We start from the raw sequence: 21,407 nt of genomic DNA on the forward strand, positions 1-21,407 counted from the left end.
TGCCGAGGCAACGTTTGACAAACAACGGGAGCGACACGGGGAGGTTTTTCAGGCCTTGCTTGTGTAAGTTGAGAGGTTCGTAGTTTTTCAGTGGATAGCTCTACTTTAAAAATGGGCAAAAGGAGAGATGGAATCCTTTGAAGGCAGTTTTTATTTTCCCCAACGTCTGCACCTCCGAACGAACGAACAAGAACACACCTCCTTCCCGGAAACACCAAACACTTCCTGGTTTCCTTAACCAATCATATAATATCAACATAAACTTGTTTAAGCAATTATTAAACGGAATATAACCTAGGTAACTGCAACACAAAATAACAAAATGCTCTAATATAAAATGAAAATAATTATTAATTTAACATAAGCTTACAGTATTATTAACATGGAGATTTGAAACATTGATTAAATATATTAGTTATTATTAATAAATCACACGATGTGCTTATGTTATTTACGGTATCCACAATTATCGCCCCGCTTGGGTGGAGCCTAGCAAGAATGTATAGTATTCACTCTCTATTTCACCTTCCCCTTCACGCCCTTACACAGGTGTCCAAATATACACTCGCTTCCTCCAGGTTCGCCTGTCAGACTAACTTTGGGGCGAAGGTCTTTGTCGTTCGGGGCACACACAACCACGCACTCGCAGTTCCTGAATAATAGAAAGATGTCCACTCTCATCAGAAAGATTATTAACACCGCGAAAGCACCGGCTGCCATTGGCCCCTACAGGTAACAAATAAATATTAACATGTTTTTAATAGGTAAATCTGAGAGGTGTGTCTTAGCGGTCGTTGAACGCAACCGATGACACTTGTAAAGTGAAACTAAGAGCAAAAAGGGCATAAAGTCCAAACTTTCTTCGAAGAGCAGCAGGTGACGCAAAATTATGGCGACGATTCGCAGGCAGATTACATACACGGACAAAGCTCCGGTGAGACAGGGAATGTATAGGTAAGATGCAGGAAAAAGCTGCTTGTACACATATTTACCGGTATATAATATTGGTTTCTTTCTTTCTTGTTGTCGTGTTTTTGTTGTGTAACGAGCACACGTGTCGAAGGGGAGTTGTGTGTACGGACCAATCAGGATACTTGTGGGCGGTAACCAACCGTCGTCATCGTTTTTTAAAGGACAATTATGTTCACTAAAATCACATTCTAAGCCCGAAAACCGTAGTTGGTCAACCTAATTGGGTTTACTTCGTGTGGAGGACAGCTGCTCTTTTACTAGGACTTCCATGTGTATGAAGTCACAACCGGCACCAAAACGATAACAACGAAAAAAAAAAGATCCAACGAAGCTGCTAAAATGACATGGAAGAGGAGGGAAAACTGCAATTTACCATGCAGCTTGAGTGACACAAATTTCCAATTCTTTGTAGGATCTTTGCCGTCCACTTAGGGTCGCCATTGTCACATACTGCACCTTGCTGTGAAAAAGTATTCTTTTCCCTCATTTTGTCACATTTTTCATTTTCTTTCTTTCTCTCTTTGTATACAACAGACCAACACAAAAGCAGCGCATAATTGTTAAGTGGAACTAAAATGATAAACCCTTTTTCAAATCAGAAAATCCTGGTCACTGGATGCATTGGTTGGAAATCCTAATCAAACTGCCCATTTGTTTTTGCTCAGCCATGTGGATGTGGACTGGACACGGCCACTTTTCTGTTTCGGTGGCATCGCGACATATCCTTTGAGAAATAAATGGGAGGGATTAGTGAGGGTGGGGTATTTTGGGAAATGTGCACCCGAAAATAATGGTCATCTCAATCATGATAGTACGTCTTCAGTAAGTCTTGCTATTTGTTTTTGCTCAGCCAAGCAGTGCTGGTGGACAGGACCTTGTACATCTCTGGTCAGCTGGGCATGGACGTGGCCTCTGGTCAGCTGGTCCAGGGAGGAGTGCAGGCTCAGGCCAAACAGGTGATGCGTACACATATAGATTCTCAGTGGTGGCAAAACTACTCATACTCTGCGTTTGAGTGGAAGTACACATGCCAAAGACTGGTAAATGTTATTCCTTAGGCTCTGGTCAACATGGGGGAGATCCTTAAAGCTTCAGGCTGCAACTACACTAACGGTAACATTGCAAGTCTCGGTGTGATGACTTTTTCCTCTTATGAAACAAACCTATTTGTCTATTTCAGTGGTGAAGACGACCGTCCTGCTGGCGGACATTAATGACTTTAACTGCGTCAATGAAGTGTACAAGACATGTAAGTCAGTGCTGTTATAGTTCATGATGGTTGATTGGGCGGTTTGATTTATATCGTATGTAGTAGCACGTTTATATTGTGCCGGTCGACAGTCATCTTCATTATATGTATAAATGAACAGAAGACAACTGAGAGGTGAAATGGAAGCCGGTGACCCCACGACGTAGTTGTAAGCAGACACCGCCACTCAGGAGGTCACCGTGTAACGTGACCTCCACCAGAACCACACACAATGCTCAGTTCAGGATTCTGTTGTCTGGATTCTGTTCAACACCAACTCAAGCACACTGACTCATAAGATTAGCATTATCTCGAAAAAAAAAATAGGGCAACATTTTTTCATTGAATTTAGATTTTTTTTTAAACTATGCGCATGGTGAATTAGTGACCCTTTAATTTTTTAGGTAGATTTTTTTTTCTTCCAACGCATCCGACAACTGAGCTAATTTTGATCCCGCGTGAAGTCTGCCTAGCAACAAGTGGCGCCTGCCATCGTGCTGCCAGGAAAAACGATCCATGCAGGTCTCCTGCACCGGGCTTGTTAGTTCAAATGTTCATTTTGTCGCTAAGTTAGATAATTCATCACATCATCATTGACTTTTGCTGTCTTTTCTACAGTTTTCTGCAGCAACTTCCCTGCCAGAGCTGCCTACCAAGTGGCGGCGCTCCCCCGTGTGAGAAACCCTTTGACACGTCTACACTTGCAACTTTACTTCCACTAATTTGTATGAGCATTATTTCAATTTGTTTCAAATGTTTTTTTTTAATTCTCTCCAGGGTGGTCTGGTGGAGATCGAGGCGGTGGCGGTTGTCGGTCCTCTCGCCGACTCTTGACTAGGCGGCCATCTTGCCAACAAGTTATAGCACGACAGGTTTTTTTTTTTTTCCAGAGACATCTTCCAACAACTCACGTGGTATGGCTCCTGATTTTTTCACTCGGTCTCTGAGCTCGCTGAACTACTTTCAACACTGGCCTTTTAATCGAAAACCCCACGTAATGGAAGAAAGCACTTAATTTGCCAGTTGTTTGGACTGTGGTGCAATGTTAATAAAAGAACCTGGGCAAGAAGTGTTTTGATTCCGGCCATTTTATTACACTTTGTCGATCGCTCTTAATGCCATTTAAAATAACGGGTTTCAAAAATGCCTCAGAACTTTCTAGCAACTGTACACGGAAAGGTTAAAGAGAAAGAAATTGACAGGAATTGATTGTCATTGGATTTAAGATGAATTACTGTAAACAATGCCGCAGGATATCATATTCAATCAAATAAATGGTTGTTTGACCTGTTGTATTTCTGCAAATTGTTTAAATGTAAAAAAAAAAAAAAAAGTACGGTAAACCGTTACAGTCAGCGCATGGTGCAGCAGTCATCCCGGAACTTTTTTTTCAACTTTTATTTCAGAGAGGCGTCTCTTTCTCCAATGAAGCGGGCCAACAACATTTGTGACTCAGTTTCTCGGTCCGAGCGTACATATCGATTCATGACTTTTGGCATTTTGGCTGTGGTGTCGGAGGCGATGCAAAGTGCTCTCTCGAATGGATCATGAAGTGCTATTGCGAAAAGGGCGGCAAGGCACACGGTGATGATGTCACAGCTTCTCCATCTTGGCATTGGACAGGATGTGGACAGTCTGGTGGCCAATGTCAGTCGATTGAAGCTAAACGACGGCAGGCGGAGGGGGAAAGAATATAACTCCGAGTGACTGTACTGCAAGTCAACGTGTTTCAGAATCGAATGACTCCAATTCAATTATATCGGAACATTCGAAATATACAGTATCATGTAGAAATAGCGCTCATATTACTTGATGTTTTGACTTTCGTGGACTGGAAGCCTAACCTTACCACCTAATAAACATTGAAGTGTGATACATCGGAGATTAGTTGGAATGCAGATTAATTCACTGCTTGTGTGTGTGTTTTTTTTTTTTTTTTTAAATAATTGGGAAGAGGACCATGAAAAAAAATGATCGCATCTGAAATTGGGGGGATATTCCAATTGGACTATTTTTCAAAATCATTCAGCCTTGCTAAAAAGGGAGCTCACCTGGTGCCTCTTCTGTTTCTCGTTTTGGTTCCGTCAAATCGGCGGCTTCTGCTTGAGCTGATGCTAATTTGGGTAAAGGTCACAATAACACAACGTTAAAAGAGATTGAACATTTCTTTACGCTACCCACAAAAAGTTTGAGGGCTATCGGACTTGTCACATCCAAAAAATATGGCTTTACAACAACAATAATCCACACTTTTGATTGACATCATTTCGGGGCTAACACATGGCCCTCACACTGTATCAAATCGATACGGCATTAGGTGCTGAGATTACAGTCCAGCTTCTAAAAATATCATCAATGTTCAATTACATTTGCTGTTCACTGAGACATACTTTGAGTACAAATAAATAAATAAATAAAAAAAATTTAAAAAATGCTATGTTGCGTTTTCCCGCCTCGGTGACATGAATATTGTTGTGTCGTTAGGCTGGATTGTGAGTAACTCAATAATAGCCACATCTAATATACACCACAGCAAACCCCATTTTGTGCAGTTGCTTTGTGCATGAATATTATGTTATAAAAAAAAGCAACAGAGCTTATTCTTTCAAGAGTTTTGGTACCTGGGCTGCTGGTTCCATTGCTCTCATCTGTTTTGACTCCAGGTTTGGTCGAGTCCATCGCTGAAGTCTGGGAGCTTGTGGAACATCCCATCCTGTCGGGTCCAAATGAGATTGGACGGGAAGGAAAGAAATACTTTGGAGGTTGGGATTTTTGCCCCTTTGCCTCATGCGTGGCGCCGCATCTTGGTGTGGTTCCCCCGCTGTTGCGGTGGTGGACTCAAATTAGCTACACACGTCGGTGCAGTCAGTGTCGGATTTGTTGTTGACTGTCACTCGGGCTGTTTCCAGGAGGCTGGCAACAAAAATACATTATTCAAGTGGTCAGCAGCTTGCTCGTGTGCAGAGGCTGCCGCGCCTCACTGGTGGGTGACATAACTGTGTGGAAAGGGGGTAATAAAACAAAACTGCATCGTATACAGAGTGACCTCCTACCTGAAGTTGTTGTTGGTCAAACCTTTCAGTCTTCAGTTTGAATTGAGCATCTTTTCCTTTCAAGACACTTCTCTGAACAGACTGTTGGGGAAAAAAAGGAGAAGTCAAACAATCTTATGAGCTCTTGAATCATCTCAGTTTATGATACTGAAAAGGATGTGACAATTCTTCTGGCTGGCCGATGATGAGCACACAAAGACACCGCCGGTTGACTCAATTTAGCGGACTCAGTTGATACGCAGTGGACTCCGATGAGTTGGTTGATTGACTGAAGTTAGCGCATTCATCATAAATGATGCGGACTCCAACCGTTGAGTTCGACCAGTTAACCGACGTCTATTGGGTCAGACTCTGAAGATTCAGTAGTATCGGTTCACTCCCTCGAGTTTGTATTTGCATCTGTTGCTATTTTTGTATTTGTACCATGAACTTATGTCACTTTTGCATGTTTTACATCAATTAAGTTCGATTCTTGCGGTTCGATATTTAACTAACTCAATTGTTGGCTCCAAATAGGTTGAGACAAATGACACCACTGCACTTGCTCACGTAGGGAATTTTACATTTAGACTCTAAATGTAAAATTCTCCAAATTTTAGAGCGTTTGAGCGCCAACTTCCAAAGTATTACAGTTGAAATTAAGCAAAACAAATGACCGTCTACCTCCATACACAAGTTATTGAAATTCAGAAATGCATTCAAGACGATATGTCGTGAAAACAGCTGACATCAACATTTCAAAATGTGCAAATGGTTGAAAGGCATCAGGAGATGCGCACGAGCCTTTTGCGCACGCTCGCCTCCAGACTGCGCCGCAAAGCATGCTGGTCTTTCCTTTCCCTCCGAGGCCATATTGGAATAAGCTCACAGTAAGGAGCTCTCACAAGTTTTCCAATAAAAACACCCCCAAAGTGACACTTGTTGCTTTGTCTACGCGCACAGAAAGTCACCAAAAGCTCTGACTGTTTCCTTGTCGCTCGTAGGTCGGCCGGCTTCGGACTAGAAACCGCAAAAATGGTGGCCGCCAAGAAGACGGTGAGTGGCAGGCAGCTTTTCCTCTCGGCACGCGCTGGCCGCTTCACGTGGAGGCGAATGCCAGGCTAGGCCCGCTAAGCTAACATGATAGCACGAGACCGTCACATGTTCGTCACGTATGGCGAAACCCGGAGTCAAGTTGTAGCCAGTTATTGATGAGGGCCTGTATCTTGAGCCGGCTTACGCAGTCCAAGAGTGCCTGTCAAATGCCCACTGAAGCTAATGCTAACACGGTGGCTAATTCCAGTCGAGCTACGTTGCCGCTGACCCTTGGTAATGTGCTTTTCGAATGCAGAAAAAGTCGATGGAGTCCATCAACTCCCGACTCCAGCTGGTGATGAAGAGTGGCAAGTACGTGCTGGGCTACAAGCAGTCCCAGAAGATGATCCGACAGGGCAAAGCCAAGCTGGTCATCTTGGCCAACAACTGCCCGGCTCTCAGGTAAATACCACCAAAACAAGTGTCTCAAAAACGCTTTGTACCGTTCAGTCTACCGAAATGCTTACTATCGCCACATCATGGAAAATGACACAGAGAAATGCCCCCACCCCAGGCGTTTAGCTTCCCTCTTTGCAAGTGTATTCTTGGCTGCTGCTGTTTTGGTTAGCAATAAAGTGAATTAAGACTCCGGTGTTTTGAAGAATCTATGCACTGAGACGCACACTCACTGCTTGTTTTTTTTTTTTAAGACGTGTGTATTTGAAGGAGGCGTTTATTTGACCTGGACGCACTCATCTCTGTCCAGCGACCACGTCGGGGGCTATTGAACGCTGAATGTGAAATCATTACTACCGCGCATGGCTACAGTCAACCTCTTGACCTCTAATTCATCTGAAAGAGTTTTGTTCCTCCTCGGTCGGTGCTGCTGTATTGTTTAGCAACAGAGTCCAAATAGGTCACTCTTGACCCCAATTAAAGAAGGAAGGCATCTGTTTACCCCATGACGCCATTTTGTGCCCCTCTTATAGGAAATCTGAGATCGAGTACTACGCCATGCTGGCCAAAACCGGCGTGCACCACTACAGCGGCAACAACATTGAGCTGGGCACCGCCTGCGGCAAATACTACCGCGTGTTAAGTTTTATGTCTTCACAGCCTTTTATAATTGTTAATGTTGAAAGTGTGACGTATGACATGACCTGTCCAGTTTGACTGTGAAACAGATGAATGCACTTTTAGGGAGAGAACAATAATGAAGCAATACTTGAAGTTTTATGTCTTCACGGCCTTTTATAATTGTTCATGCTGAAAGTGTGACGTATGACATGACCTGTCCAGTTTTGACTGTGAAACAGATGAATGCACTTTTAGGGAGGGGCGTGGAAGGAGGTTTTTGCTGACTTGTTTGTTCTCTGCTTCTCCTTGCAGGCGATTCTGACATCATCAGGAGCATGCCTGATCAGCAGCAGCAGCCTCAGTAGACCTCCCCGCTATCCCTTCACCCCGATTGTCATAAATAAAGTTGGTGTTGACAATAACTGCCCTCGTTTTTGTTTTTTTTTAAATCAACCCATTGTGGTTAAGTACCGTGTTTTTTTTTTTTAAATCAACCCATTGTGGTTAAGTACCGCAGGTGGCCACATGAAGTCGGCAATGTCATAAATCCAGCCAAAAGTGTCGGAGAAGAAATAAAAATCAGCCAACCCCATTACATGTTTGTTTGTTTTTTTAATTTCAGAGAATTGTGGACACATCAGTGGATCATAAAGGACAGTCAAAGGGATTCTGACAATTATAAACTGAGGCATCAGTCATCCCGGCTTCCACCATTTTGTCTTTAATGCTAACAACTGTGCTGAGCTTTCCCATCGCTGCCTTCGAATATCAAATGGCTCTGCAGCTTTTCCTTTTTTGGACACAACGACACGCAATGTCATGTCTGTCCCATTAAAGTGCAAGTTCACTCTAATTGCATGTGCAAAAGCAGTGGTCCTCACTCACTCATGAAGGCGCCCAGCTAGTTGTTAGGCCAATCAAGTTTTCTCTGTATTGAGAGTTGCGGGTTGAATTTAATGCTGACGGCAATTGGATAGTATTTACTGATGTTAAGATAACAACCTATATTAGTAAGGAACCAAGTTACTAATGCAGAGTCTGGGACTTTTTTTTTTTTTTTCCCTGTGATGGACACTTTCGTAAGGGAGCAAAATGATGTGTCTTAGCTATTTCACTGATTGTTTGATTTTCTTTAAATTTGAATCATTAGCTCTTAGATCTGCATTTTTTTAAATGAATCTTGGCACTAAATGTAAGAAGCAAATTATTAGGACACATAAATGCTATTTAGTTAATAGAATACTACCAATTTGATTCAGGCGCTCTAACCAGTTTGTGCTATCATGCTACGTTAATGCGCCACATAAGATCCCATTCACCATTTGCTTGGAAAAAGGTCGGTGATGCGCACAAAGAGCGTTCTCTTGGGTCGTTCAAGGAAAATGCCTTGAAGCCCTGCTGAGCTCAATCAAATGGGTAGAAAAATAAGACGCAAAAGAGGAAGACGTCGCCGTTTTTCTGTAATTCAAAAAGAATTTTAAGAGAGCGTGATTTCCTCGCGGCGATGACCACCGCCCCCCTCAGTTATTACAAAAAATTTAAAAATACCCCGTCGTTACATTCAAAGAGGGAGGGGGATGAAAAAGTGCTCTTGCTCCTCACTCAACAAGCAACCACGAGGGAGATTCACAGTATCAGAGGGCTAAGAGTTGGCGGGTGACTTCAAGTGCATGTCCGTCTCCTTGCAGAGTGAAGAGGACCATACGTCACCGCGACAGAAATACTGTCTCAAGGCGCCGCTAAGCTAATGGAAATGCCGGCAGGAGTCGACATCCAGGACTCAGCTACAGCTACTGATGGAGGTACAGGGGTGGCATTACAGAGAAGGGGTGGGTGGGCTCAAGGCTCCCCATACTGGGGAGGGGGCTCCTTAGCCGGGATGGCGACCACCTCCTCGTAGGGAGGAAGCAGAACCTGAAATAGAGCACAGAACAGAAAGTTACAGGGCGAAAAGTGGAGTCCGGTTGCCTCGACGGCTCGGGAAACCACCAATTGCAAGTCTTTCAAAAAGTATTTAAAAAATAAAATAAACCAAAACTTTAAAAAAAATGAATATGTTGCTGGTCCCTCTCTCTGGAATGACCTCCTACTGAACATTCGGCAAGCCTCCTCGCTGCCCATCTTCAAAACCCGCCTCAAAACTCACTTGTATTCTTTGGCATTTGACTCAGCCTGACTTAGATTTGTTCTTGGTTTTGCTGTTCGGTGCTTTCTACCGTCTTTATTACCGATTTGCTTTACTGTTTGTTGTACATGTTGAATTGCTCCATGTACAGCACTTTGTATGCAGCGATGGCTGTTTGAAAGTGCTCTATAAATACAGTTGAGTTGAGTTGAGAATGTGTACCTTAGACCTTTTCAAAATTAGAATGACATTTATTTTTAACATATTTTAGGATTGGTCCACTTCTCTGTTCTTTCACATAAAAAGGAGAAAAAAATGTGTCTTTGGAAAAGTCTATAATGTCTCAAACTTTTGATGGAGACCCACAGGGATCAGTTCTTGTGCTTCGAGATGTGTATTGGGGAGTTTGTTGTTTCAGCAAATGAAAGAGCATATTCGAAACGTTAACAATTGCAATCAGTTGAAGGAATCCAAAATGATACGAGTCAAAAACATTGCCGTTCCAGGGTTTTCTCAGTCCCTCTTTTTTATCCCCAAATGGTAGCAAATACACATGCTCTTGTTTTGTTTCAAATGGAAAAAGAAATCCCACATATTCTATATTGTTCAGCATATTCTGCAAAGACCCACGTATTCACATAAGTGAATATGGTATGTTAAAAAAATGTGATTGAATGAGCGGTTTTGTCGTTATCATGCATGACTGGTGGCGTGACTTGAGAAGAAATGTCCCTCACTGAGCTTTATTTTTATTTTTTTTTTAAATAAATCATCTGCCATTACTAATTCTGGCGAGTGGGGAAAATATGCTTTGAGGGGATGCGATTGTGAGACATCAGCTGGGAGGAAAGCCTTGCGAAACCCATCACGGCCGGGATTTGAAATGGAGCGGACAAGCAGACCGTTACGTAACGTGTCCGCGGCAAGAGAGGATGCATACAAAGAGCACACGGAGGGTGTATGTGTGCGTATAAAACCTCCACGGATGCCCTTTGAATGGCAATAGCGAAAGCCCCCCCCCCCTTCCTTCAAGGCGGGCCATTCATATTCACTCTGCTTAATGAGCGCGCCGACTTGTCGTTCTCGTGCAACCGCGTTAAGCGAACGGTCAGCGTGGTGCGCGACGGACGGCGGTGATGATGAGCTTCGTGACGAGAGCGAGCGTAGCGCAGATTAAGGTCTTACGTATCAGTGTTGGGGATTAGCGCAGACGGCAGATGGAAAGTGTGACGGCGCTCAAAGCCTAATGGGAGGACCCGACGGACGCACAAACTCCACTCTGTGCGCGGAATCTCATCCCTGTCCTCATGTCAATCCAATCCCAATTTATGCAGGCGGCCTCAGAGACGCCGGTGCCAACTACGAGCACGATGTTCACATTCATTTGAAACGGTTACAAATAAGTACTAATGCGTCAAATAAAGTCCTCCGGATTTCAATGAACTCAGGGAATGTTGCTAACACGGACGGGGAGGGTCAAATATGACAACGTGTGGTTCCGACATTCAGGAACCAATGACGTTCAATTAAAAACTCAACCCTTTGCCCGCAGGCGAACAGGAAAAACCGCAAATACGATGAAATTAGTTTGTTTGCATTTCTTTCTGAAAGTACAGTCTACAGTTGTGTCCCACCGACATGTGTTCTTGTCCCATTTATTATTTGATTATGTACATACGCCAACCGGCTGTCATTAACAGGAAAATTGTGAAGGAAAAAAAAAACAACAACTCACTGTTCTCAAGATTCTACCATTTGGGTTTTTGCCACATAATCATGTCCATGTTTGTCTTCTCGACAAGTCTGAGGCTCGGCGTGTTACGCGCGGCTTTTGGGAACTCACCATGGTGTCGTTGGCGGTGACATAGACAAGGACCTCAGTGGTGCCTGCGCCGCTCACGTATCTGTAGCAGTTCCACACGCAACCGATCAGGTAGGCCTGGAGAGACATATGAATGGATTGTAACTCTCGGTGTCCAACAAAAAAAATGTGATGGCTCTGAACTCCGAATCGGTGGCGGGCCTTCACGAGCTACAGCGGCTCCGTGTGCGGACATTCAGGAACCAATGACGTTCAATTAAAAACTCAACCCTTTGCCCGCAGGCGAACAGGAAAAACCGCAAATACGATGAAATTAGTTTGTTTGCATTTCTTTCTGAAAGTACAGTCTACAGTTGTGTCCCACCGACATGTGTTCTTGTCCCATTTATTATTTGATTATGTACATACGCCAACCGGCTGTCATTAACAGGAAAATTGTGAAGGAAAAAAAAAACAACAACTCACTGTTCTCAAGATTCTACCATTTGGGTTTTTGCCACATAATCATGTCCATGTTTGTCTTCTCGACAAGTCTGAGGCTCGGCGTGTTACGCGCGGCTTTTGGGAACTCACCATGGTGTCGTTGGCGGTGACATAGACAAGGACCTCAGTGGTGCCTGCGCCGCTCACGTATCTGTAGCAGTTCCACACGCAACCGATCAGGTAGGCCTGGAGAGACATATGAATGGATTGTAACTCTCGGTGTCCAACAAAAAAAATGTGATGGCTCTGAACTCCGAATCGGTGGCGGGCCTTCACGAGCTACAGCGGCTCCGTGTGCGAGAGCCATCCGCTGGCATTTTTCGGAGAACACCAACTTCTTCTTCTTGGGGTCACTTTCGACCGAGAACGAGCCGCGCGTGCCAGAAACGGCCACGGCTCAGAGTCATTTTTGCTTCGACTCCCTCCATTTGAAAGCGGACATCGCTACGTTATGCTCATGAGCAAAATGATTCACCCTTTACGGATGAGATGTTGGTTGATTGACAGATTGAATCCGTTTTGTTTTGTTTTTTTCATTCTAGTAGCCGCACTTTGCTACGGAGTGGGAGTCCTTTTGCCCAAATGTGACTTGCGATTTTTTTTGTTGGTTGAGCGTCTCTTTTTTCTTGCTGCGCTCCTTCAGCCCGCATCTCATCAGGCGTCGGTAGTGCCGAGGTGGGACTTGGCAAGTGAACAGCCGGCTCATTGTGTTTGCGTGTGAAAAGATGCAGCGGCGTGCCGGGCCCGCGAGCCGGTCCAATTTCCCCTCCAAACCGTCCCCTCTTTTCGAAAAGTGAGGAAAAGGAAAGTGGTCCTTCTTCCTCTGAGCAAGTATCGACAAAAGCCCCTAGGCCATTTTTGGTGGGGACACTTTGCTTTGCAGCCATCAAAGGGGCCAAAATGACTCAGACTCCATCAAGTATACAGAGTCCGCATTGGGACGCGGTTCCTACCCACCGCCGGCATGGGACGTGATGCAGGTCTCGTCGAGAACACGGACTCGACGGAAACATTCGCAGCTTCATGATGGGCGACACGTGCTCCGATTCATCACGCAAGGACGGACGGGATGCACACGTCCATTGACTTGGCAGCCAGCGACGTTCAGCGAGCATACCGACGCTTGTGGGAGCGGCCCCAGACACGGCTTTCGGGACCAATCTGATTCTGCTTTTGCCGCTTTGTGAAGCCCGCCGCCTCCCAAATACAAGCGCGCGTCGTCGCTTTTGTCAAAGTGGGATTCCTCAAAGAAAATGTTTCGAGGTGCCAGTCGGTGAAGTGAAATGAGGCGGCCAGTGAGTTTGGATGCAGCGGCATCTGAAGTTACCTTGAAGGAGAGGATGCCGCCAATGAAGAGGAGGACTGCGAAAACGAGGCACATATGATTGGCAGACATCATGTCCTCTTTATAAGGGAAGGTCTCCGGCTGCAAGGGAAGGGGAACAAAAAAAAAAAGCATTTGCGCCCAGTCTTACCAAACAACAGATGTGGGAGTCGTTCACATCAGTCTTGAATTAGCCTTAAGTCAGAACGTTCGAGTTTCAAGCAAGTTCCAAGTTCCGCTGGCAAAACTCAAGCAAGTCAACGGCAACGGTTTGTGACTCACCAGCTGCTGGAGGTAGTCCTGCACCGTGTTGGGGTATACCACCACGCTGATGGCCACCAGCGTGTTGAGGGCAAAGTCGAAGATTTGGTAGCAGAAGAACGGAATGATCCACGCGCCATGTTGCTGCGCGGGAAATTCAAATGAGGTGAAACCGAGGATAGTGGGATGCGGAAATGCGGGTGTGAACTCACCTTGTAAGCACCGTATGTCGCCATACCGCATATGAGAATCATGAGGAGGGATATAGCTGTTGCTATGCAGATATCTAAAGGGGGAAAAAAAGGGTTCGGAGTTAAGTTTAGCATCATCCCTCTGCCTAGGAGTCTACGTCTTTCCGATTTAGACGACATGGACAAAATCCCGTTCGTCTCTGTGTGCCCTGCGATTGGCTGGCAACCGGTTCGGGGTGTCCCCCGCCTACTGCCCGAAGACGGCCGGAATAGGCTGCGGCACCCCCCCTGCAACCCTTGTGAGGATAAAGCGGATCAGAAAATGGATTGGGGTGGACAAAATCCCTCGAACAGGACATGGCGCACAGCTGGAAATGGTCAAAATGGGCCTGGCTGAATTAGCCACATCAAAAGCAAAATGGACGGCATTCTGTGTCTTGTCAGATTTCTTGGTCTTCTCATGGGAGATACACCTCCCAAATGTCATGCATGTTGCTGAGTAAAACTGCCTCTGGGTCCGAATTGCGGGGCTAGTCCTTAATACTCGTGATATACTTCTTTTTTATTATTATTTTATTTATTTATTTATTTGTAAAAAACATCACACAGAGGGTAAATCCTTGGATTCCGGTCAGCAAGCTTTCTTTCCACCAGAGCGCTTGTATTTTTCATGAATTAAAATGAGTCACCCTGTTTGTGTTTTCCATCGCTAAGCTAAAAGCTAAAGAGCCCCTCCACCGCCACAATCATCATCACAATATTGCTTTCAGCTTGGGTACAGGATACAGCTGACGCGACTCAGAGTGTATGAGCATCTCCTCGGGCGCCCATGATGGTCAAGCAAAGAGTCTCTCTCTCTCTCTCTCTCTCTCTCTCTCTCTCTCTCTCAGCTCATTCCATGCGGGATTATGGCGTCCATCTTGAATGACTGACCAATCCATTGATAGATCACATGACGGGATTTGTTAAATGTAGCCAAGATGTGACAAGCTTGTGTTTTGGTTTGGTCAGGATTAGCAGCAATGTTGACGTTCTTGCCTTGTTCTTGTTTACTTGCTGTCATTCTTGCAGAGAATCCAAAGTATTCATCCATCTTGGCAGCAGTCTCTTTCACACAGAGAGCTGGATTGTTTTAGTCTTGTCTGACCAGGATTCCGATTCTTTTCTGCTTTCGTTCTTATCTTCCTGTCTCCCATTTGAACACAAAACGACACACTTTACGAGATGAAAACTGGAGAGTAATTGTGTGTTTGCACTCACTGGCGTCATCCATAACATCGATGTCGGTGCCCAGCTCGGAGCTGGTGAGGTGGTAGCGGTACTGCACGGGGTCATTGAGGGCCGACAACAGGATGAGTAGCACAACCGCATTGATGAGCTGCAGGGAAGAAAGGTTTGTTTGTTTTGTTTTGTTACTGGTAGCAGTTGGCAGTCTGATGAAATACAGTAATAATGTTATTGCTATATGATCAGCCAAATGGACGCAAGGAATGCATGACGGCTTTCAAATAAAACGTCAACGATTTCCACTGCAAAAATCCACTTTTTGATTGATTGCGTTATTATTTTTAAAACCTTTTGCCTTAACGTCCCTCACTTTTTGTGAGTAGTGGACAGTGACCAAGTGGGTAAATTGGCGTTGCTGACTGCGCTTTGACAAACTAGCTCCTATCTGTTTGCAGCCCTGTTGTTAGTGGAAACAACTCGGCGAGGATGTGCTTTAATCTATGGAAGTCTCAAAACAACAACAAAAAAAAAAAACATGAGTTTTAAAACTGCTATTTTAAGGTGCAAGTCCAGACACATGAATTAAAACGATTCAAAGTACAGGGCAGGTTGGGGGTATGGCATAAACGCTTACAAAAGCCCAGGCGGGGATTTAGCAGGCTTAAGAGGTGCACTACTATGTTTAAAAGCTCAGGTTAGTACAAAAGCATCGGTGCTAAATTTAACCCAAGTGCACATGTAGGGCAAACAGCACGAAAGCACATTTTTATCTCGACGTAGCAAGATTTTTTTCGAGACATCTTTGACACATTATTCAGCCGATAATCAGGTGTTACAATTACGTTTCTTCAAAACGTTCCATCCTATTTACAAATGTCAACTAACTGAAAAAAACCGAGGCAAGCATTATTTCAGAGTAAAAAACAAATGAGGTTCGTCGCTAGCTAGCTGAACTCAAATCCATCGGCATGTGACGCGCAACAAATATGTCGATAAAGTCGCCCGGTTTGCTTCAGTTGAGGTGCTTTTAAAAACAAGAGCACTTACCATGTACCAAATGCCCAAAATAATGGTGCCCGTCCGGACATGGCAGCAGAGGCAGCAACTCGTCGAGTACCAGCGGTCCCACGGCGAAATCATCCTCAAATGTTCCTCTCGAGAACAGAAACGAGCACCAATTTACATGAATGCTGCAGGGGGTGGCCCGCCGTTGAGCTCCGACGATAATTTTTCAAAAGCACAATGACGAGTACCGCACAGCAAGTGGAGCTTGTTGTCACATCGAACGTATGTCGAGCGAGATAGATGTTCGCCTCCTGGGCCGCACAGAGAAATGATGGAGAGAGTCCCTTCATCTAATCTGCCTCGTCCCACAATCATGTGACCAGACGTGGATTTCTTTCCTTTCTTTCTTTCATTCATTTTTTTTGCATACAAACACGATGGGGTAATACAAATGATTCATTGAGCCCATGTTTACCTTTTCTAAACTATGTTAATGGGGTGGGGGGTGGGGGGGGTCAAGACGTGTATGTTTTTATGTACTGCAGTTAGTCAATATAAAAAGTCTACACACCCCTGTCGAAATGCCAGATTTTTGTGATGTACAGTAAAGAAAAAAGACACCAATTAATCTATACTTAGTTACAGTTACAGCAGAATTTGGCGATGCGAGCGCTTGTGCTCACAATGAACCAACTACATCCGGACCAAGTTAAATGGGTGTCCGTACAAACTTACCACCAATTTAAAACTCATTCACTCCCAAAGACGTTTTTAAACATCTTTTGAGACTTGGTCTAGAATTGTCTGGTACTGAACGAGTTAAATACCTCTGATTAACCCCAAATGAAATTCAGATGTTCACTAAGTTTATTCATTAATTTGTCATTATTTTCCGCATTTTTTTAGTCACAAATAATGATCGTTATTGATAGAATGCTTCAAAATGATTCTGAAAATAACAGAATTATGTAGCTAGCTCTTACGACACAATACAGACACAGTTGCTGAACCGAAGCGAAAAAAAAATATTTGATTCTGCCATTTGCCAGGGTATGCTGAGGGATCCTGGAACTCAGAGTAAGCTATTTTAAACTTAAAAAGGAAACCCTCTCCATAGGAAGGTGCTACAGCATCAATGTTCAATAGATAGAGGTTCAAATAAGTGAACGAATGAGACTTTGTAACGAGCCTAGGATACCGCATGGTGTAGATCAGGGGTGTCCAAAGACAGTCCTCAAGGGCCGCTGTCCTGCCTGTTTTCCAGCCCTCCCAGGTGTAACACACCTGATTCAAATAATCAGGATCGTTCGAATGCTGCTTCAGAGCTGGCTGATGAGCTGATCACCTGAATCAGGCCCTCCAGGCCCGGAGCTGGACATGCCTAGTGTAGATAATCGCTTCATAAGAAAATGTATCTTTTTTTTCTGGGTTGTCAAGTGAAATATTGTAAGTTACTTTTTCATAAAAGCCTTTGCATTTTATGAATAATACAAATATGATTCAGGTGTATAACAATTTAAGTCACTGTGAATAAATAATAATAATAAAAAACGGAATAAGAAGGGACTCGTAAGGGATGAAATCAGCAAACAAGGCAAAAATATGGGCCGGATGTCAAATCAAAGTGCATGCAGCTTGACTGTCTCTGGGCAAACCCGGGATGAAGGCTGACAGATGGACTGGCGAGGACACGCTGCTAAGCTCCAGCGGGGGTGGACCTTTAACATGCATGGTGCTGAGCTGACATGAGGGGATTTTCCTGTGTAGCCACAATTAAAAACAAAAACAACAAACTATTATAAGCTCTTTAGCTGTGGGAAACCTCAATGAAAGTAGTCCACTCAGCAGTTGACACTATTAAATGTGGATTTCGGTAGACAGAAAATCTTTGCAAAATTTCCTAGTTGAGATTTCAGAACAACGAGATTAACTGGGTTTTTCATTTTCAAGGCAAAGAGGTAAAAGTCATGATAACCATATAGCACAAAAAAGGGCCGATTGCAGCATCGCCTATGTGGAATGAGATGTGAAAGAAATAATTGGTTAATGGGTATTTTTGCGAAAAAGAAATGCTACTTTTGATCTTTCACATTGAGCTACATTTCGCTTGTGATTTATATTTTTATCTTTATATAATTTATCAATAATAATCTCTGCATGGTGATCTGATTGTGCTGTTTCACAAGTGTAGACAAAGAAAGCTTAATTTTGGATTTTTTTTTTGTGTGTGTGTGGCTAAACTGCTTTCTGTTATTTATGATGTTGGGCAGCAGCTTGGTCCTCTTCTCGTTGGCATGTAGTAACCCACTGGCTCCAGAAGGGGCAGTAAGGCTACGGTGAGGGATTTGGTCGGCCGAATGGCACAATTGAAGAAGAGAAAACTGGAAGTTAGCATCACTGCATCGCTAAGCAGAGCCAGTGTGAGTGTCAAAACTGCTTACCCTCTTTATTTATGACCACGTTTGCCGTCCTTTCACGACACATATGTGGCACTTAAAAGACGCAAAAGCACCGCGGGTCGTTTGTGTCTCCCGAAACTCCGTGGCAGCCGCGGCGTTTGTTTGAATTAGCTTTAGAGTGCTAGCTGTAAACAAAGAGACGCGGAAGTTAGCCACGCATGCTAAAAGCAGTCGGTCGGCGGCGGCGGCAGCAGCGGCACCGTGTTGAAAATGTGTCAAGTCCCAATGCTTCGAGGGTTGGTGACTTAACAATGCCGTTGAGGAGATATTTGTAGCGCTGGAAAGAACGTTGACAGAGTACGAGCTGTGTTGAACAAAAGAGAAGAACCAGCCCCAACGCAAACGACCAGACTTCGCTTTTCAGGGTTCGATCACCAGCGGCAGCAAGTGAGCAGATGTCAAATGCAACTTTGTCATCCTAAAATCACTGACTCGAGGTCTGGGCGATATGGCCTTCAAGGGAAATCGCCGAATAACACCCCGACCTGCCCCCATCAATCTGAAACCCTGTTTTAATTACTCAAAAGGAAACAAAATGTTTCTTTCGTTAAAGCATGCATGTAAACGCAATCATTAAATAATTAACTGAATTATTCGAATGAGCCATGAAACCGCATGGACTGAATAGCAAGCACTGGGGACCGAGCAGGGGAGCTTCATCCGATTCTGCCTGGGCAACAAACGCGCTCCAAATTACCCGGTGTCCCCGATTTGTCCGTGGAAAACCTTGACAGAACCTAATGCGGGTGACGGGTGCCATCATGCGGTGACGTGGTCTGTGGTGAACTGCGAGTCGCAATCTAAAATGTCCACTTTTTGTATCCTTCAGATCTTGCTGCCGGGCAGGAGTGGAGCTCCATGATGGAGCAGAAGGAGTCCAACCTTCCCCAGATCAAAGTGGAGTTGGAGGAGGACATGCGTAGCAGTCAAAAGGCCGAGCAACAGGAGGAGCGCGTCGACGCTGCCAAGTTCCAGGTGACCAGCGTGATTGTCAAGAGCGAAGAAGACGAGGAAAGCCACGACCAGTCGCCCGTGGAGAATGGCGAGGCCCACGCGGACGTAGACCCCCGCGTGGGAGCGCAACATCACAACCGTTTGGCTCGTGTCACTCGCTCGCAGCGAGCCACGTTGGACTTTCTTGCCGCGAAGACCGCAGCTGATGTGATGACGACCGGGAGCAGATTCTCGGGCTTCAACGGCGCGCGACGCGAGCGCCACCCAAGCGGGAAGCCATTCGTCTGCCCGTTTTGCTGCAAAACCTTCAACCAGCGTGTCCACTTGTCCCGCCACTTAAGCGTCCACACGGGCGACAAACCCTTCCACTGCACCATTTGCAGCAAAATGTTTGCCACCAGGGACCGCTTGCGCTCCCACACCAGGATCCACACCGGAGAGAAACCGTTCAGCTGCCCGGTTTGTGGCAAGCGCTTCTTCCACCGCTCGCATTTAGTCAAACACTCGCACATTCACACGGGCGTGAAACCCTTTTCTTGCCTGTTTTGCGGCAAACGCTTCTACTCCAACGGTGATCTGATCAAACACACGCGGACGCACACCGGAGAAAAACCCTTCACCTGCTCCGTTTGCAACGCCAGCTTCAGCGACAGCTCCACGCTGGGGAAGCACAAGCGCCGACACACGGGCGAGAAACCCTTCAGCTGCAGCGTGTGTGACAAACGCTTCCCCTTTAAGTTCCAGGTGAAGAAGCACAAATGTGTTGGGGAGAACAGCAGCACCAAGTGAACTCGCGAAGATGATTACTCCTACCACTACCATTCTTCCTTCCGGCATATATTTTGTATGTTGTGGTTGTGATTAGTGAAAGGGGTGTCCAAAATCTGGCATATACCAAGAATAACATTTGACACGGCCTGCAACACACACACACCTGCATGCTGTATGTGTATGCATGCAATACAAGTATAACCTGGCCGACAGGGACAATAAAGCAAGTTCTTGGTATACATTCCTCCGATGCGATTTATCGTTAGCATCCCACTATATTGCAATTCTGGTTTAATTGCAATTGTTTTTTTTTTTTTTAAATAAATTAATGGGTTTATACTGTAACACATAGTGGAATGACATTGCATGCGGGAAAGGAGAGCCACAGCCAGCTATCAGCTGTTGATCAAACGCTGATAGTAACACACAAGCACACCCGCACCTGAGCTGCTTTGAGCCACAGCTCACGTCCAGACACTTACGTGCAGACTCGCTGATGTCGCACGCCACCCCACCTAGACCCGCCTCTTAAAGCCACATGCAGGTGCACAGGCACTACCATACACAGCATTTTCTACAGATTTTACACTTACATTTTGTGTATAAAATTGTTTCCAGTTTGTCTAAAAGGTGTTTTTTTGAGAAGTCTAAATGTTTTAGTTTTTTTTTTTTGGGGGGGGGGGTGCTGAATGTAGCATACTGTAAAGGAATTTGTAAACGGAGTGATGAAGTCATCCAAAAGCACTCGGCAAAATCTTACTGGACTTTGAAACTGTGATGGGTGGTTTTTAACCTCATTTTAATGGACATTACTGTCACCAAGTGGACTGAAGTCGAACATTTTTGGTCACAAGAGGACCGATGTAAAAATGACTTTTAAAAAAATACCCTGTACCCTGAAAAAAATGTGTGTCTGGAGTGCCTGCCACCCAGCAAGTGTGAAATTAAACAACCGAGTGGTCTGCCTATTTCTGACAATGTGTGTACGCGAGTGAGCAGTCTTAGCTTTTGCCGAATTCTGACATCACAGTGGGGCTAATTAGCATAATAACCACAACTTTCTTACCCAGTCAGATGATCGGGTAAGGTGGCCGCATACCCGGAGCGAAAGAAGCACTTTGGTCGCGGCATCTGAAAGCACCGTTTTGTCAAAGCCGAAAGGCAAGCAGAGCTGCGGAGTGAGCACATATTAATAAGCATGATGTTCTCACAGTGTTGTCATCATGTTGTGTTTATGTTCTGAACGTGGTTCATTAAAATGCACAGTGTATTATTTTTTTCTATTGTTTGCCCAGTCCTGGTACGGACAGTGCGTCCAGAGCAGAAATTCATGGACAGGTCTTTATATATTTGTGCCAAGGATTAAGATCTAACAGCAACGGAAATGTAAAATAAGAAGAAAAAAAAAGAAACTTCACAG

At 44.8% G+C, this 21,407-nt stretch overlaps 4 protein-coding genes and 1 long non-coding RNA gene across 10 annotated transcripts; 3 read left to right on the forward strand and 2 right to left on the reverse strand.

Annotated features, from left to right (window-relative positions):
* The first annotated feature begins 533 nt into the window (after nucleotides 1-533).
* On the forward strand, nucleotides 534-3,112 carry rida (reactive intermediate imine deaminase A). Of its 2 annotated transcripts, none has more exons than XM_019867917.1 (6): nucleotides 534-732; nucleotides 1,823-1,928; nucleotides 2,031-2,085; nucleotides 2,153-2,221; nucleotides 2,840-2,895; nucleotides 2,999-3,112. In XM_019867917.1, exons 1-6 carry the CDS (start codon nucleotides 668-670, stop codon nucleotides 3,053-3,055), a joined length of 408 nt encoding a protein of 135 aa, XP_019723476.1. In that variant the 5' UTR covers nucleotides 534-667; the 3' UTR covers nucleotides 3,056-3,112. The 2 variants fall into 2 exon arrangements, with proteins under 2 accessions (XP_019723476.1, XP_019723477.1); XM_019867918.1 differs by lacking the exon at nucleotides 534-732 and adding an exon at nucleotides 781-954.
* A 6-nt stretch (nucleotides 3,113-3,118) lies between these two features.
* LOC109514654 (uncharacterized) lies at nucleotides 3,119-5,567 on the reverse strand. Its single transcript, XR_002168019.1, has 4 exons — nucleotides 5,275-5,567; nucleotides 4,843-5,134; nucleotides 4,273-4,335; nucleotides 3,119-3,883 (listed from the first exon to the last, which is right to left on the reverse strand). It is a non-coding gene; the product is annotated as an uncharacterized LOC109514654 (long non-coding RNA).
* Nucleotides 5,568-6,009: 442 nt separating this feature from the next.
* On the forward strand, nucleotides 6,010-7,787 carry rpl30 (ribosomal protein L30). The gene is made up of 5 exons (XM_019867902.1): nucleotides 6,010-6,143; nucleotides 6,258-6,309; nucleotides 6,605-6,750; nucleotides 7,278-7,388; nucleotides 7,664-7,787. The coding sequence occupies exons 1-5, from the start codon at nucleotides 6,025-6,027 to the stop codon at nucleotides 7,728-7,730; spliced, it is 495 nt and encodes a 164-aa protein (XP_019723461.1). The 5' UTR covers nucleotides 6,010-6,024; the 3' UTR covers nucleotides 7,731-7,787.
* Nucleotides 7,788-7,972: 185 nt separating this feature from the next.
* On the reverse strand, nucleotides 7,973-16,270 carry laptm4b (lysosomal protein transmembrane 4 beta). The gene is made up of 7 exons (XM_019867896.1): nucleotides 15,846-16,270; nucleotides 14,832-14,949; nucleotides 13,593-13,666; nucleotides 13,402-13,524; nucleotides 13,123-13,221; nucleotides 11,886-11,981; nucleotides 7,973-9,279 (listed from the first exon to the last, which is right to left on the reverse strand). The coding sequence occupies exons 1-7, from the start codon at nucleotides 15,936-15,938 to the stop codon at nucleotides 9,205-9,207; spliced, it is 678 nt and encodes a 225-aa protein (XP_019723455.1). The 5' UTR covers nucleotides 15,939-16,270; the 3' UTR covers nucleotides 7,973-9,204.
* An 856-nt stretch (nucleotides 16,271-17,126) lies between these two features.
* LOC109514604 (gastrula zinc finger protein XlCGF8.2DB-like) lies at nucleotides 17,127-21,385 on the forward strand. 5 transcript variants are annotated; one of them, XM_019867869.1, is made up of 3 exons: nucleotides 17,127-17,249; nucleotides 19,092-20,013; nucleotides 20,054-21,385. In XM_019867869.1, the coding sequence occupies exons 1-2, from the start codon at nucleotides 17,213-17,215 to the stop codon at nucleotides 20,003-20,005; spliced, it is 951 nt and encodes a 316-aa protein (XP_019723428.1). In that variant the 5' UTR covers nucleotides 17,127-17,212; the 3' UTR covers nucleotides 20,006-20,013; nucleotides 20,054-21,385. The 5 variants fall into 5 exon arrangements, with proteins under 5 accessions (XP_019723428.1, XP_019723427.1, XP_019723429.1 ...); XM_019867868.1 differs by having other exon boundaries at nucleotides 17,128-17,249; nucleotides 19,092-21,385; XM_019867870.1 differs by lacking the exon at nucleotides 17,127-17,249 and adding an exon at nucleotides 18,086-18,223 and having other exon boundaries at nucleotides 19,092-21,385.
* Nucleotides 21,386-21,407: the final 22 nt, after the last annotated feature.

Source organism: Hippocampus comes, unplaced genomic scaffold, assembly GCF_001891065.2.
Source record: "Hippocampus comes isolate QL1 unplaced genomic scaffold, H_comes_QL1_v1.1 scaffold207, whole genome shotgun sequence".
Lineage (NCBI taxonomy): Eukaryota > Metazoa > Chordata > Actinopteri > Syngnathiformes > Syngnathidae > Hippocampus > Hippocampus comes.